This window comes from Salmo salar, chromosome 15 (assembly GCF_965601325.2).
Source record: "Salmo salar chromosome 15, fSalSal1, whole genome shotgun sequence".
Lineage (NCBI taxonomy): Eukaryota > Metazoa > Chordata > Actinopteri > Salmoniformes > Salmonidae > Salmo > Salmo salar.
Genome location: NC_138305.1, coordinates 35094072 through 35107876, shown reverse-complemented (window position 1 = coordinate 35107876; position 13805 = coordinate 35094072). Strand labels below are relative to the sequence as shown.

Sequence of the window (13805 nt, the reverse complement as noted above, 5' to 3'; positions counted from 1 at the left end):
AATGATGTCATGGCTTTAGAAGCTTCTGTTAGGCTAATTGACATCATTTGAGTCAATTGGAGGTGTACCTGTGGATGTATTTCAAGGCCTACCTTCAAACTCAGTGTCCCTTTGCTTGACATCATGGGAAAATCTAAAGAAAACAGCCAAGACCTCAGAAAAAAAATTTGTAGACCTCCACAAGTCTGGTTCATCCTTGGGAGCAATTTCCAAATGCCTGAAGGTACCACGTTCATCTGTACAAATAATAGTACGCAAGTATAAACACCAACGGACCACGCAGCCGTCATACCGCTCAGGAAGGAGATGCGTTCTCTCTCCTATAGATTAACGTACTTTGGTGCGAAAAGTGCAAATCAATCCCAGAACGACAGCAAAGGACCTTGTGAAGATGCTGGAGGAAACAGGTACAAAAGTATCTATATCCACAGTAAAATGAGTCCTATATCAACATAACCTGAAAGGCTGCTCAGCAAGGAAGAAGCCACTGCTCCAAAACCGCCATAAAAAAGCCAGACTACGGTTTGCAACTGCACATGGGGACAAAGATCGTACTTTTTGGAGAAATGTCCTCTGGTCTGATGAAACAAAAATAGAACTGTTTGGCCAAAATGACCATCGTTATGTTTGGAGGAAAAAGGAGGAGGCTTGCAAGCCGAAGAATACCATCCCAACTGTGAAGCACGGGGGTGGCAGCATCATGTAATGGGGGTGCTTTGCTGCAGGAGGGACTGGTGCACTTCACAAAATAGATGGCATCATGAGGAGGGAACATTATGTGGATATATTGAAGAAAAATCTCAAACATCAGTCAGGAAGTTAAAGCTTGGTCGTAAATGGGTCTTCCAAATGGACAATGACCCCAAGCATACTTCCAAAGTTGAGGCAAAATGGCTTATGGACAACAAAGTCAAGGTATTAGAGTGGCCATCACAAAGCCCTGACCTCAATCCCATACAACATTTGTAGGTAGAACTGAAAAAGCGTGTGTGAGCAAGGAGGCCTACAAACCTGACTCAGTTACACCAGCTCTGTCAGGACGAATATGCTAAAATTCACCCAACTTATTGTGTGAATCTTGTGGAAGGCTAGCCAAAACGTTTGACCCAAGTTAAACAATTTAAAGGCTATGCTACCAAATACTAATTGAGTGTATGTAAACTTTTGACCCACTGGGAATAAAAGCTGAAATAAATCATTCTCTCAACTATTATTCTGACATTTCACATTCTTACAATAAAAGTGGTGATCCTAACTGACTTAAGACAGGGGATTTTTACTAGGATTAAATGTCAGGAATGGTGAAAAACTGAGTTGAAATGTATTTGGCTAAGGTGTATGTAAACTTCGACTTCAATTGTACATACTGTACGTTACATACTGTACTTTAACAAAGCAATAATTCAACCAGACTTCACCAGCAATGCAAACAACACACTGAAATATTGTAAGGGGTTTTTATATAAAAAAATCAGAAATATTGTTTACAAATATGCAAATAAGGTTATTTCATTAAATGTGCATATTTGCTCCCTCCGGACACTGGAGGAAGTCAGCCTAATTTAAAATTAACATTTCTTAAGACACTCCAGGACCTGACTTATACATAACATATATATATAACATAAATACTTCTTTCTACCTGTAAAATACTATAGAAACGTACGTAAAATTCATTTTTGGCCGATTTTTCTGAAGAAAATGCCATCTAGAGTAGAAATTTGTCAACGTATCAACAATTCCCTATGAATAAGTCTGAAGAATAAGTTTAAGGATAACCACGCAACATTTGGTGAATGCAGATGCTTCTGAGGCTGAGAAACACGAGTTGGCGTGTAGGAAAAGGCTGACTTCCGGGAAATGGCAGTTAAAGACAATCACTCTGAATTTAGACTTAGAAACACCAAACAGCTATTTAGACCCAATCACCATCTCTTCAAAGTAAGTTACTATATATAGTCTAGTTTGTTACATTCTCTATGAAATGGACTTTTAAATTATGTGTGATTCAATGTAGTGGTTTGAAATTATGGATCATCGACATTTTAACATTGTTGTTTTTACTTTTTGAAAAAACAAATATTAATGGACCAAAATACCAAACAATCTCAAAATTGATAAGTAGATGCAAAAAAACATAATTTTAGCCTGTGGTGTCTGGATTTAATATTAACAAATTATTTTATCAGATACTTATAAGATTGTAGGTTCATTTGTGAAACTCAATCTCATAAGTATCTTTATCCTCCTTTCATCTCCTCCCTCTCTTCAGATGAGATGAAGACGTTTGCTGGCCAGCAGGTGGAGCCGTTGTTCCAGTTCTCCTGGCTGGTGGGGTTCATGTCCCTGCTGCTGTGTGGTTCTGTAGCTCTGGTCCTGGGCTTCACCGTCGACCCCAAGCTGGCCATCGCTGTCTCCCTCAGCCTTCTGGCCTTGCTCTATGTCTGCTTCGGTGAGACCGTCACTCTGTCATCCATTTTCTATGGTCCAGTAGTCTTGTAGTCATTGCTATCCGTGATCGTTGGTACGTCCTTACCCCCATTCACGTTGAAATGTAAAATGGTTAAGCAAAGGTTAGGGTTAGGTAAGGGTTATGGTTAAGGTTAGGGTAGGGGTTAAGGTTAGGTTAGGTTTAGGGTAGCGACGTCCGGAGGATCCCGTAGTCTAGTAGCCTATGCTCCCGAGTGGCGCAGCGGTCTAAGGCACTGCATCTCAGTGCTAGAGACATCACTACAAACCCTGGTTCGATTCCAGGCTGTATCACAGCCTGGAATCGTGATTGGGAGTCCCATAGTGCGGTGCACAATTGGCCACTTTCAATGACACAGTAAGAGCTCATTCTAACTGTCTGTCTCTCTCTGGCTTTTCCAAACACTTTCAATGACACAGAGTTTGACGCAGTAACTCTGTTTGTCTTCCTTTGTTTTGTAGTGGAGGTGTCTTTTAATGACACAGTTTCCCTCTCTGTGTAGTGCTGGTGTACTTCGGCAGTCGTCGCGAGGGTGAGAACTGGAACTGGGCGTGGGTGATAAGTACCCGTTTGGCCCGACACATCGGTTACCTGGAGCTGCTACTCAAACTGATGTTTGTCAACCCCCCTGACCTGCCAGAGCAGACCACCCGCGCTCTGCCCGTTAGGTACACACACACACACACACACACACACACACACACACACACACACACACACACACACACACAAACCACCCATGTCCTGCCCGTCAGGTACCTTTATAAGTTGTAGTTTGTGTTTGACCGATGATTTAATGTCCACCCCTTCCCTTTACTGTTGCAGGTTCCTGTTCACGGACTACAACCGTCTGTCCAGTGTGGGAGGGGAGACCAGCCTGGCAGAGATGATAGCCACCCTGTCTGATGCCTGTGAGAGGGAGTTTGGCTTCATGGCCACCCGCCTCTTCAGGGTCTTCAAGACAGAGGAATCACAAGGTAACCAATGACCAGAAGAATCACTAGGTAATGATCAGAGGAATCACAAGGTAACCAATGATCAGAGGAATCACTAGGTAATGATCAGAGGAATCACTAGGTAACCAATGATCAGAGGAATCACTAGGTAATGATCAGAGGAATCACTAGGTAATGATCAGAGGAATCACAAGGTAACCAATGACCAGAAGAATCACTAGGTAATGATCAGAGGAATCACAAGGTAACCAATGATCAGAGGAATCACTAGGTAATGATCAGAGGAATCACAAGGTAACCAATGACCAGAAGAATCACTAGGTAATGATCAGAGGAATCACAAGGTAACCAATGACCAGAAGAATCACTAGGTAATGATCAGAGGAATCACTAGGTAATGATCAGAGGAATCACTAGGTAATGATCAGAGGAATCACTAGGTAATGACCAGAGGAATCACTAGGTAACCAATGACCAGAGGAATCACTAGGTAACCAATGACCAGAGGAATCACTAGGCAATGACCAGAGGAATCACTAGGCAATGACCAGAGGAATCACTATGCAATGACCAGAGGAATCACTAGGCAATGATCAGAGGAATCCCAAGGTAACCAATGATCAGAGGAATCACTAGGTAATGATCAGAGGAATCACTAGGTAATGATCAGAGGAATCACTAGGTAACCAATGACCAGAGGAATCACTAGGCAATGACCAGAGGAATCACTAGGTAATGACCAGAGGAATCACTAGGCAATGACCAGAGGAATCACTAGGCAATGACCAGAGGAATCACTAGGCAATGATCAGAGGAATCACAAGGTAACCAATGATCAGAGGAATCACTAGGCAATGACCAGAGGAATCACTAGGCAATGACCAGAGGAATCACTAGGCAATGACCAGAGGAATCACTAAGTAATCACTTGCTCCCGAGTGGCGCAGCGTTCTAAGGCACTGCATCGCAGCGCTAGAGGCGTCACTACAGACCCTGGTTTGATCCCAGGCTGTGTCACAACCGGCCGTGATCGGGAATACCATAGGGCGGCGCACAATTGGCCCAGAATCGTCCGGGTTAGGGGAGGGTTTGGCCGGGGCAGGCCGTCATTGTAAATAATAATTTGTTCTTAACTGACTTACCTAGATAAATAAAGGTTAAATAAATAAAAAAATCGAGTCATGAGCAGAGAATCACTAGGTAGTGAGCAGAGAATCACTAGGTAGTGAGCAGAGAATCACTAGGTAGTGGGCAGAGAATCACTAGGTAGTGGGCAGAGAATCACTAGGTAGTGAGCAGAGAATCACTAGGTAGTGAGCAGAGAATCACTAGGTAGTGGGCAGAGAATCACTAGGTAGTGGGCATAGAATCACTAGGTAGTGGGCAGAGAATCACTAGGTAGTGAGCAGAGAATCACTAGGTAGTGAGCAGATAATCACTAGGTAGTGGGCAGAGAATCACTAGGTAGTGAGCAGAGAATCACTAGGTAGTGAGCAGAGAATCACTAGGTAGTGGGCAGAGAATCACTAGGTAGTGAGCAGAGAATCACTAGGTAGTGAGCAGAGAATCACTAGGTAGTGAGCAGAGAATCACTAGGTAGTGGGCAGAGAATCACTAGGTAGTGGGCAGAGAATCACTAGGTAGTGGGCAGAGAATCACTAGGTAGTGGGCAGAGAATCACTAGGTAGTGAGCAGAGAATCACTATGTAGTGAGCAGAGAATCACTAGGTAGTGGGCAGAGAATCACTAGGTAGTGAGCAGAGAATCACTAGGTAGTGAGCAGAGAATCACTAGGTAGTGAGCAGAGAATCACTAGGTAGTGAGCAGAGAATCACTAGGTAGTGGGCAGAGAATCACTAGGTAGTGGGCAGAGAATCATTAGGTAGTGGGCAGAGAATCACTAGGTAGTGAGCAGAGAATCACTAGGTAGTGGGCAGAGAATCACTAGGTAGTGGGCAGAGAATCACTAGGTAGTGGGCAGAGAATCACTAGGTAGTGAGCAGAGAATCACTAGGTAGTGAGCAGAGAATCACTAGGTAGTGAGCAGAGAATCACTAGGTAGTGACAAATTAGTCAGGTCAGTTTACTTGATTGAATCCGCTTTGGGCATATGTGTTTGACTTTATTGGCACTACTTTAAATCTCTGTCGGTCACATTCATAAATACACCAATCACATACTCTGGTGGTTTTCAGTAAGAACTAGGAACAAAGGGTTGTCTAACAGACAATGACAATAAACATTGTTGTTGCACAAATTTTGTTAGTAGCCTGCCTCCTGCTTCCAAATGTTTTTATGCATACTGAGTACTTTAAAAATTGATTGTATTTTAGGGAAGAAGAAGTGGAAGAAAACTTGCTGCGTTCCCTCCTTCGTCATCTTCATCTTCATCCTGGGCTGCCTGATCACCGGCATGGCACTCCTCGCCGTCTTCAAGGTGGACGGGGCCAACCAGACGGTGAACGCCGTGCTGATCGCCATGGCCTGCGCAGTGGGCCTGGCACTGGTGCTCAACTGCCGGACCTGGTGGCAGGTGGCCGACTCGGTGCTCAACTCTCAGAGGAAGAGGCTGCACAGCGCTGCCAACAAGATGCACAAGCTCAAGAGCGAGGGCTTCATGAAGGTAGGGATGGAAGGCCAGTCGTATATATCCGCGCAAGCACTTGGAAACACATACACAAAACACGAACACACACACACACACACACACACACACACACACACACACACACACACACACACACACACACACACACACACACACACAACTGTTTGATTCTCCCTCTCACCATATCACTGCCTTGTAAAACTAGTATGACCTTTCTCACCCATCCTCCTCCTCTCTCTGTCTCCATCTCTCCTCTCTCTCTCCTTCTCTCTCACACATCCTCCTCACTCTCTCTCTCTCTCTCTCTCTCTCTCTCTCTCTTCCTCCTCTCCTTCCTCCTCACCCATCCTCCTCTCTCCTTCCCTCTCTCTCCTCTCTCCTCTCTCTCTCTCTCTCTGTCTCTCTCTCACACCAATCTTCCCCTCTCTCTCTCTCTCTCTCTTTCTCCTCCCTCTCTCTCACCCATCCTCCTCTCTCTCTCTCACCCATCCTCCTCTCTCTCTCTCTCTCTCTCCTCTCCCCTTCTCTCTCTCTTCCTCCTCTTCTTTTCTCCTCTCTCTCTCCCTCCTCCTCCTCTCTCTCTTTCTCTCTCCTCCCTCAGGTGTTGAAGAATGAGGTGGAGCTGATGGCGAGGATGGCTAAGACCATCGATAGCTTCACTCAGAACCAGACACGTCTGGCTGTCATCATAGACGGCCTGGACTCCTGTGAACAGGACAAAGTACTGCAGATGCTGGATACGGTAAGACACACACACACACACACACACACACACACACACACACGCATGCAGCGCGTGGGCACATACACACACACGAACACACACGAACATAGTCACATGGTGATAGGGTATACAGTATCACTCTGAACAGGAACGCAATGGTTTTGACCAACTGTTTGGACCGTCTCACCCTTTGTGTTGCCTTGGTGTGCAAATGTAGTTATTTCCGAAGACGATCTTTCCCAAGAGAGCAAAGATTACCTAGTTATACAGTACATAGTTATAAATCAGTCACAAAGTTTCCAGAAGCTGTCATGGTTTTTCTTATTATTTACAGTAATAGAATTGTCTTTAATCTAATATTCAAGGGGCATGGTCATCTGAACCAGCTGTTTCTTGTTTACTAATGAAATCTTTGGTCTGAGGAAATAATGGATCTTTTATGCATGATGTCTTTGTAATAATAAGCAACATCCCTCATACGTTTAGACTGATTTGTCTAGACATTTGATAGTAGTCACAAAATCTAATATTTCAATGTCTTTTGCACATTGGGATAATGGAGTTATTAGCTAACTGTGAGCTATGGCAGAAAGAGTTTTAGAATAGACTAGAACAAACTAATATACTATATCCACCACACACACACACACACCCTCACCAGAACATACTAGTGGGGTTCACTCTGGCTCTAGATCGGAGACCAGCACCACAACTGCACTTATGATGGCATTTGCCACGGCCATAAATGCGCTTGATAAAAAGCAACATTGTGCTGCTCTGTATGTTGATTTATCAAAGGCATTTGATTCAGTTGACCATAAACTCAGTAACATTGGTCTCAGTGAAGGGGCAGTAAATTGGTTTAGGAACTATCTTTCTGACAGAACACAATGTGTATATACTGACAATAGCTTTCTTCAGATTAATAGAGGTGTGCCCATTTTAGGTTCCATTTTAGCTCCTGTGTTGTTCTCAATTTGTATTAATGATTTGGGAAATGGGATGCAACCAGCAAAGTTACATCTATATGCAGATGATTCAGTCATATATTCATGTGCTGCTTCTCTGGTTCAGGCTGTTGAAAAGCTCCAGACTGCTTTTCAGTCACTTCCTTTATGGTCTCAAACTGGTCTTGAATGTACAAAAAACTGAATTCATGACCTTTACCAGCGCTAGAACTCAGCCAGAGAAGGTTAGCATTGTCACATCTGGTGGCTTATCCATTGAAAAAGTGTCATCCTACAGATACCAAGGTATATGGTTGGATGGCAAGTTGTCCTTTAAAGTTCATATGGATAATCTTGTGAGGAAGCTTGAATTGAAATTGGGTTTTTCTTTTCGTAATAAGACTTGCTTCCCGCTTATGACTAGAAAGAAGCTTTTCAGGCCACTTTTCTCTCTGTAATTGATTATGGTGACTTGTTGTATATGCATGCAGCCTCCTCCGTATTACAGAGACTGGACTCTGTTTATCATGAAACCTTGCGCTTTATTACAAATGCCAAGTCACTCACCCAACATTGCACCTTGTACCAAATGGTGGGTTGGAACTCACTTTATATGTGCAGAAAGCTACATTTGTATGTGTTCATCTACAAAGCCCTTTTGGGTAAACTCCCTCTTTACCTCTGTAGTCTAGGTCTCCTTCACCACCAGCAGTTACCATACCCAGTCTGCTAGGCGGTTGCTACTTAAAGTCCCCAGGACATTTACAGTATTAGCCAAGACTGCCTTCTTGTCTTGTGTACCAGTGGCATGGAATAGTCTATAATTATGTTGTTGATGTGTATTGATCATGTTGATGTGTATTGTTGTATGTTTTAATTCTGTAATATAGTAAGAATGGCACCAGAGGAGATGGCTGCTGTTTTATGTGCTCCTAACCAATTCAAATCAAATCAAATGTATTTATATAGCCCTTCGTACATCAGCTGATATCTCAAAGTGCTGTACAGAAACCCAGCCTAAAACCCCAAACAGCAAGCAATGCATGTGAAAGAAGCACGGTGGCTAGGAAAAACTCCCTAGGAAAAACTCCCTAGAAAGGCCAAAAACCTAGGAAGAAACCTAGAGAGGAACCAGGCTATGAGGGGTGGCCAGTCCTCTTCTGGCTGTGCCGGGTGGATATTATAACAGAACATGGTCAAGATGTTAAAATGTTCATAAATGACCAGCATGGTCAAATAATAATAATCATAGTAGTTGTCGAGGGTGCAACAAGCACGTCCGGTGAACAGGTCAGGGTTCCATAGCCGCAGGCAGAACAGTCGAAACTGTAGCAGCAGCACGGCCAGGTGGACTGGGAACAGCAAGGAGTCATCATGCCAGGTAGTCCTGAGGCATGATCCTAGGGCTCAGGTCCTCCGAGAGAAAGAAAGAAAGAGAGAAAGAGAGAATTAAAGAGAGCATATTTAAATTCACACAGGACACGGATAAGACAAGATAAATACTCCAGATGTAACAGACTGACCCTAGCCCCCCGACACATAAACTACTGCAGCATAAATACTGGAGGCTGAGACAGGAGGGATCAGAAGACACTGTGGCCCCATCCGATGATACCCCCGGACAGGGCCAATTGTGCCAATTGTGCTATTGTGTGTGTTTTTTCGTGTTATTTGTAACTTATTTTGTACATAATGTTTCTGCCACCGTCTCGAGTGACCGAAAATAGCGTCTGGATATCAGAACAGCGATTACTCACCTCGTACTGGATGAAGATTTTTTCTTTAATGAGTTGGGATTTACTTCAGACACCGGACAAGGCCCGAATTCCCGTCATTCGCATGAAGAAGAGACAGAGATATAGGGATCGTAGGTTGGGGTGCCATGTAAGAATCCGATGGCGAGTGGGTAACCCACTTCTACCATCAGTCCTATTAGCCAAAGTGCAATCATTGGACAATAATCTGGATGAGCTCCTATCAAGACCTTCCTACCAACATTAAAAACTGTAATATCTTATGTTTCACCGAGTCGTGGCTGAACGACGACATGGATAACATACAGCTGGTTGGGTTTTCCGTGCATCGGCAAGAGAGAACAGCTCCCTCCGGTAAGACAAGGGGTATTGGTATTTTATTAGAATCCCCATTAGCTGTTGCAAAAGCAGCAGCTACTCTTCATACCCCAACCAGAAGCATACCCCAACCAGAAGCCATGGATTACAGGCAACATCTGCACTGAGCTAAAGGGTAGAGCTGCCGCTTTCAAGGAGCGGGACTCTAACCCGGACGCTTATAAGAAATCCTGCTATGCCCTCCGACAAACCATCAAACAGGCAAAGGGTCAATACAGGACTAAGATTGAATGCTACTACACCGGCTATGACACTTCAGATGTGGCAGGGTATGCAAACTATTTCGGACTACAAAGGGAAGCACAGTCATGAGCTGCCCAGTGACACGAGCATACCAGACGAGCTAAATTACTTCTATGCATGCTTTGAGTCAAGCAACACTGAAGCATGCATGAGAGCCCCAGCTGTTCTGGACAACTGTGATCACGCTCTCCGTAGCCAATGTGAGTAAGAGCTTTAAACAGGTCAACATTCACAAGGCCGCAGGGCCAGACAGATTACCAGGACGTGTACTCTGAGCATGCGTTGACCAACTGGCAAGTGTCTTAACTGACATTTTCAACCTCTCCCTGTCCGAGTCTGTAATACCAACATGTTTCAAGCAGACCACCATAGTCCCTGTTCCCAAGAACACCAAGGTAACCTGCCTAGATGACTACTGACCTTAGCACTCACATCTGTAGTCATGAAGTGCATTGAAAGGCTGGTCATGGATCACATTAACACCATTATTCCAGAAACCCTAGACCCTCTCCAGTTTGCATACCGCCCCAACAGATCCACAGATGACGCAATCTCAATTGCACCAGGATAACAACCTCTCCCTCAATGTGATCAAGACAAAGGAGATGATTGTGGACTACAGGAAAAGGAGGGCCGAGCACACCCCCATTCTCATCGACGGGGACTGTAGTGGAGCAGGTTCAGAGCTTCAAGTTCCTTGGTGTCCACATCACCAAGGGACTGTCATGGTCCAAACACCCAAGACAGTCATGAAGAGGGCACGACAACGCCTATTCCCTGTCAGGAGACTGAAATGATTTGGCATGGGTCCTCAGATCCTCAAAAAGTTCTACAGCTGCACCATCAAGGGCATCCTGACTGGTTGCATCACCGCCTGGTATGGCAACTGCTCGGCCTTAAGGCACTACATGTATTGTCACTTTACCTCTACCTACATGTACAGTATCTCACAAAAGTGAGTACACCCCTCACATTTTTGTAAATATTTGAGTATATCTTTTCATGTGACAACACTGAAGTAATGACACTTTGCTACAATGTAAAGTAGTGAGTGTACAGCTTGTATAACAGTGTACATTTGCTGTCCCCTCAAAATAACACAACACAGTGAGTACACCCCTAAGTGAAAATATCCAAATTGGGCCCAAAGTGTCAATATTTTGTGTGGCCACCATCATTTTCCAGCACTGCCTTAACCCTCTTGGGCATGGAGTTCCCCAGAGCTTCACAGGTTGCCACTGGAGTCCTCTTCCACTCCTCTATGACGACATCACGGAGCTGGTGGATGTTAGAGACCTTGCACCCCTCCACCTTCCGTTTGAGGATGCCCCACAGATGCTCAATAGGGTTTAGGTCTGGAGACATGCTTGGCCAGTCCATCACCTTTACCCTCAGCTTATTTAGTAAGGCAGTGGTCGTCTTGGAGGTGTGTTTGGGGTCGTTATCATGTTGGAATACTGCCCTGCGGCCCAGTCTCCGAAGGGAGGGGATCATGCTCTGCTTCAGTATGTCACAGTACATGCTGGCATTCATGGTTCCCTCAATGAACTGTAGCTCCCCAGTGCCGGCAGCACTCATGCAGCCCCAGACCATGACACTCCCACCACCACGCTTGACTGTAGGCAAGACACACTTGTTTTTGTACTCCTCACCTGGTTGCCGCCACACACGCTTGACACCATCTGAACCAAATAAGTTTATCTTGGTCTCATCAGACCACAGGACATGGTTCCAGTAATCCATGTCCTTAGTCTGCTTGTCTTCAGCAAACTGTTTGCGGGCTTTCTTGTGCATCATCTTTAGAAGAGGCTTCCTTCTGGGACGACAGCCATGCAGACCAATTTGATGCAGTGTGCGGCGTATGATCTGAGCACTGACAGGCCGACCCCCCACCCCTTCAACCTCTGCAGCAATGCTGGCAGCACTCATACGTCTATTTCCCAAAGACAACCTCTGGATATGACGCTGAGCACGTGCACTCAACTTCTTTGGTCGACCATGGCGAGGCCTGTTCTGAGTGGAACCTGTCCTGTTAAACCGCTGTATGGTCTTGGCCACCGTGCTGCAGCTCAGTTTCAGGGTCTTGGCAATCTTCTTATAGCCCAGGCCATCTTTATGTAGAGCAACAATTCTTTTTTTCAGATCCTCAGAGAGTTCTTTGCCATGAGGTGCCATGTTGAACTTCCAGTGACCAGTCAGTATGAGGGAGTGTGAGAGCGATGACACCAAATGTAACACACCTGCTCCCCATTCACACCTGAGACCTTGTAACACTAACGAGTCACATGACACCGGGGAGGGAAAACGGCTAATTGGGCCCAATTTGGATATTTTCACTTAGGGGTGTACTCACTTTTGTTGCCAGCGGTTTAGACATTAATGGCTATGTGTTGAGTTATTTTGAGGGGACAGCAAATTTACACTGTTATACAAGCTGTACACTCACTACTTTACATTGTAGCAAAGTGTCATTTCTGCAGTGTTGTCACATGAAAAGATATACTCAAATATTTACAAAAATGTGAGGGGTGTACTCACTTTTGTGAGATACTGTACATAGTACCTCAATTACCTCGACTAACCTGTCTATAGCCTCGTTACTGCTCTTTAATTATTTGTTATTTGTCTATTTTAATTAATTGTTTACGTTAGTTAATACTTTCTTAACACTTATTTTTTCTTAACTGCGTTGTTGGTTAAGGGCTTGTGAGTAAGTTCACTAAGACTTTCACCTGTTGTATTCGTTGCATGTGACAAATAACATTTGATTTGTATTGATAGTTGCTGCCTTCTTGTCGCGGTCTTCCTTGAAAAAGAGACTCTGGGTCTCAATGGGCTTCTCCTGGTTAAATAAAGGCTAAATAAAAAAGAAAACATATGTATCCTGTTCCTCTCCACCAGGTGAGAGTGCTCTTCTCCAAAGGCCCCTTCATCTCCATCTTCGCCAGCGACCCCCACATCATCATCAAGGCCATCAACCAGAACCTGAACAGCGTGCTCAGGGACTCCAACATCAACGGCCATGACTACATGAGAAACATCGTCCACCTGCCGGTCTTCCTCAACAGCCGGGGGTTGAGCAGCGCCAGAAAGATGTGTGTGGCAGCGCCCGCTAATGGAGACACCGGAAACTCAGACGGTAATCCAAACCATTCAGACGGTAAAGACCGACTCACACACACACATGCCCTGTATGAAAGGAGCTGTAAAAATCTCAGACCACACACACACGGGCATGTACACACATGAACACACACATTCAGGCATACACACAAATGAACACACTCACATCCACCTTCGCATTCAGATATATACACCGGCACACACTTAACTGTATGTGTCAAATCATTGGCTAATATTAGGTCTGGTTTCTCATCTCTTGTCTTTGTTGATATCTGTGTTCAGGTTGGCATGAGGAGCTGGACAGGAAGCTATCCCAGCACAGCATCGGAGAGATGACCAAGTTTGGCAGCAAGACAACCCTGAACCGCAGGGTAAGAGAGAGAAGAGACAGTGTGGGTGGGTGGGTGGCCTGGTGCTTGACCCAAACCTGGTGGGTTCCCAAAGAGTACAGGCATATGGGTCAACACCGCCCGTCACCAATAGTATGGTCAAAGGACTTCAGAGGTGTCATCATTAAATCAATATAATAACCACACATCTACACAACAGGTTGTCATATGAAGGTGTTTTCATCTTATTCCCTTCAAAGGGCACTGCTTTTG

General features: G+C 44.8%; 1 protein-coding gene across 6 annotated transcripts in view; it reads left to right on the top strand.

The window, feature by feature from the left end:
• The window catches only part of LOC106571256 (kinase D-interacting substrate of 220 kDa B), a 57074-nt gene that overhangs the window by 22110 nt on the left and 21159 nt on the right, over nucleotides 1–13805 (top strand). For 4 of the 6 annotated variants that reach the window (XM_082961693.1, XM_082961691.1, XM_082961688.1 and 1 more), the window contains exons 14-20: nucleotides 2273–2452; nucleotides 2973–3138; nucleotides 3296–3447; nucleotides 5760–6049; nucleotides 6636–6776; nucleotides 12982–13240; nucleotides 13486–13574. In XM_082961693.1, coding sequence (XP_082817819.1) covers nucleotides 2273–2452; nucleotides 2973–3138; nucleotides 3296–3447; nucleotides 5760–6049; nucleotides 6636–6776; nucleotides 12982–13240; nucleotides 13486–13574 — 1277 coding nt within the window. The remainder of the gene's footprint in view (nucleotides 1–2272; nucleotides 2453–2972; nucleotides 3139–3295; nucleotides 3448–5759; nucleotides 6050–6635; nucleotides 6777–12981; nucleotides 13241–13485; nucleotides 13575–13805) is intronic. The other 2 variants (XM_082961690.1, XM_082961694.1) reach the window with 1 other exon arrangement.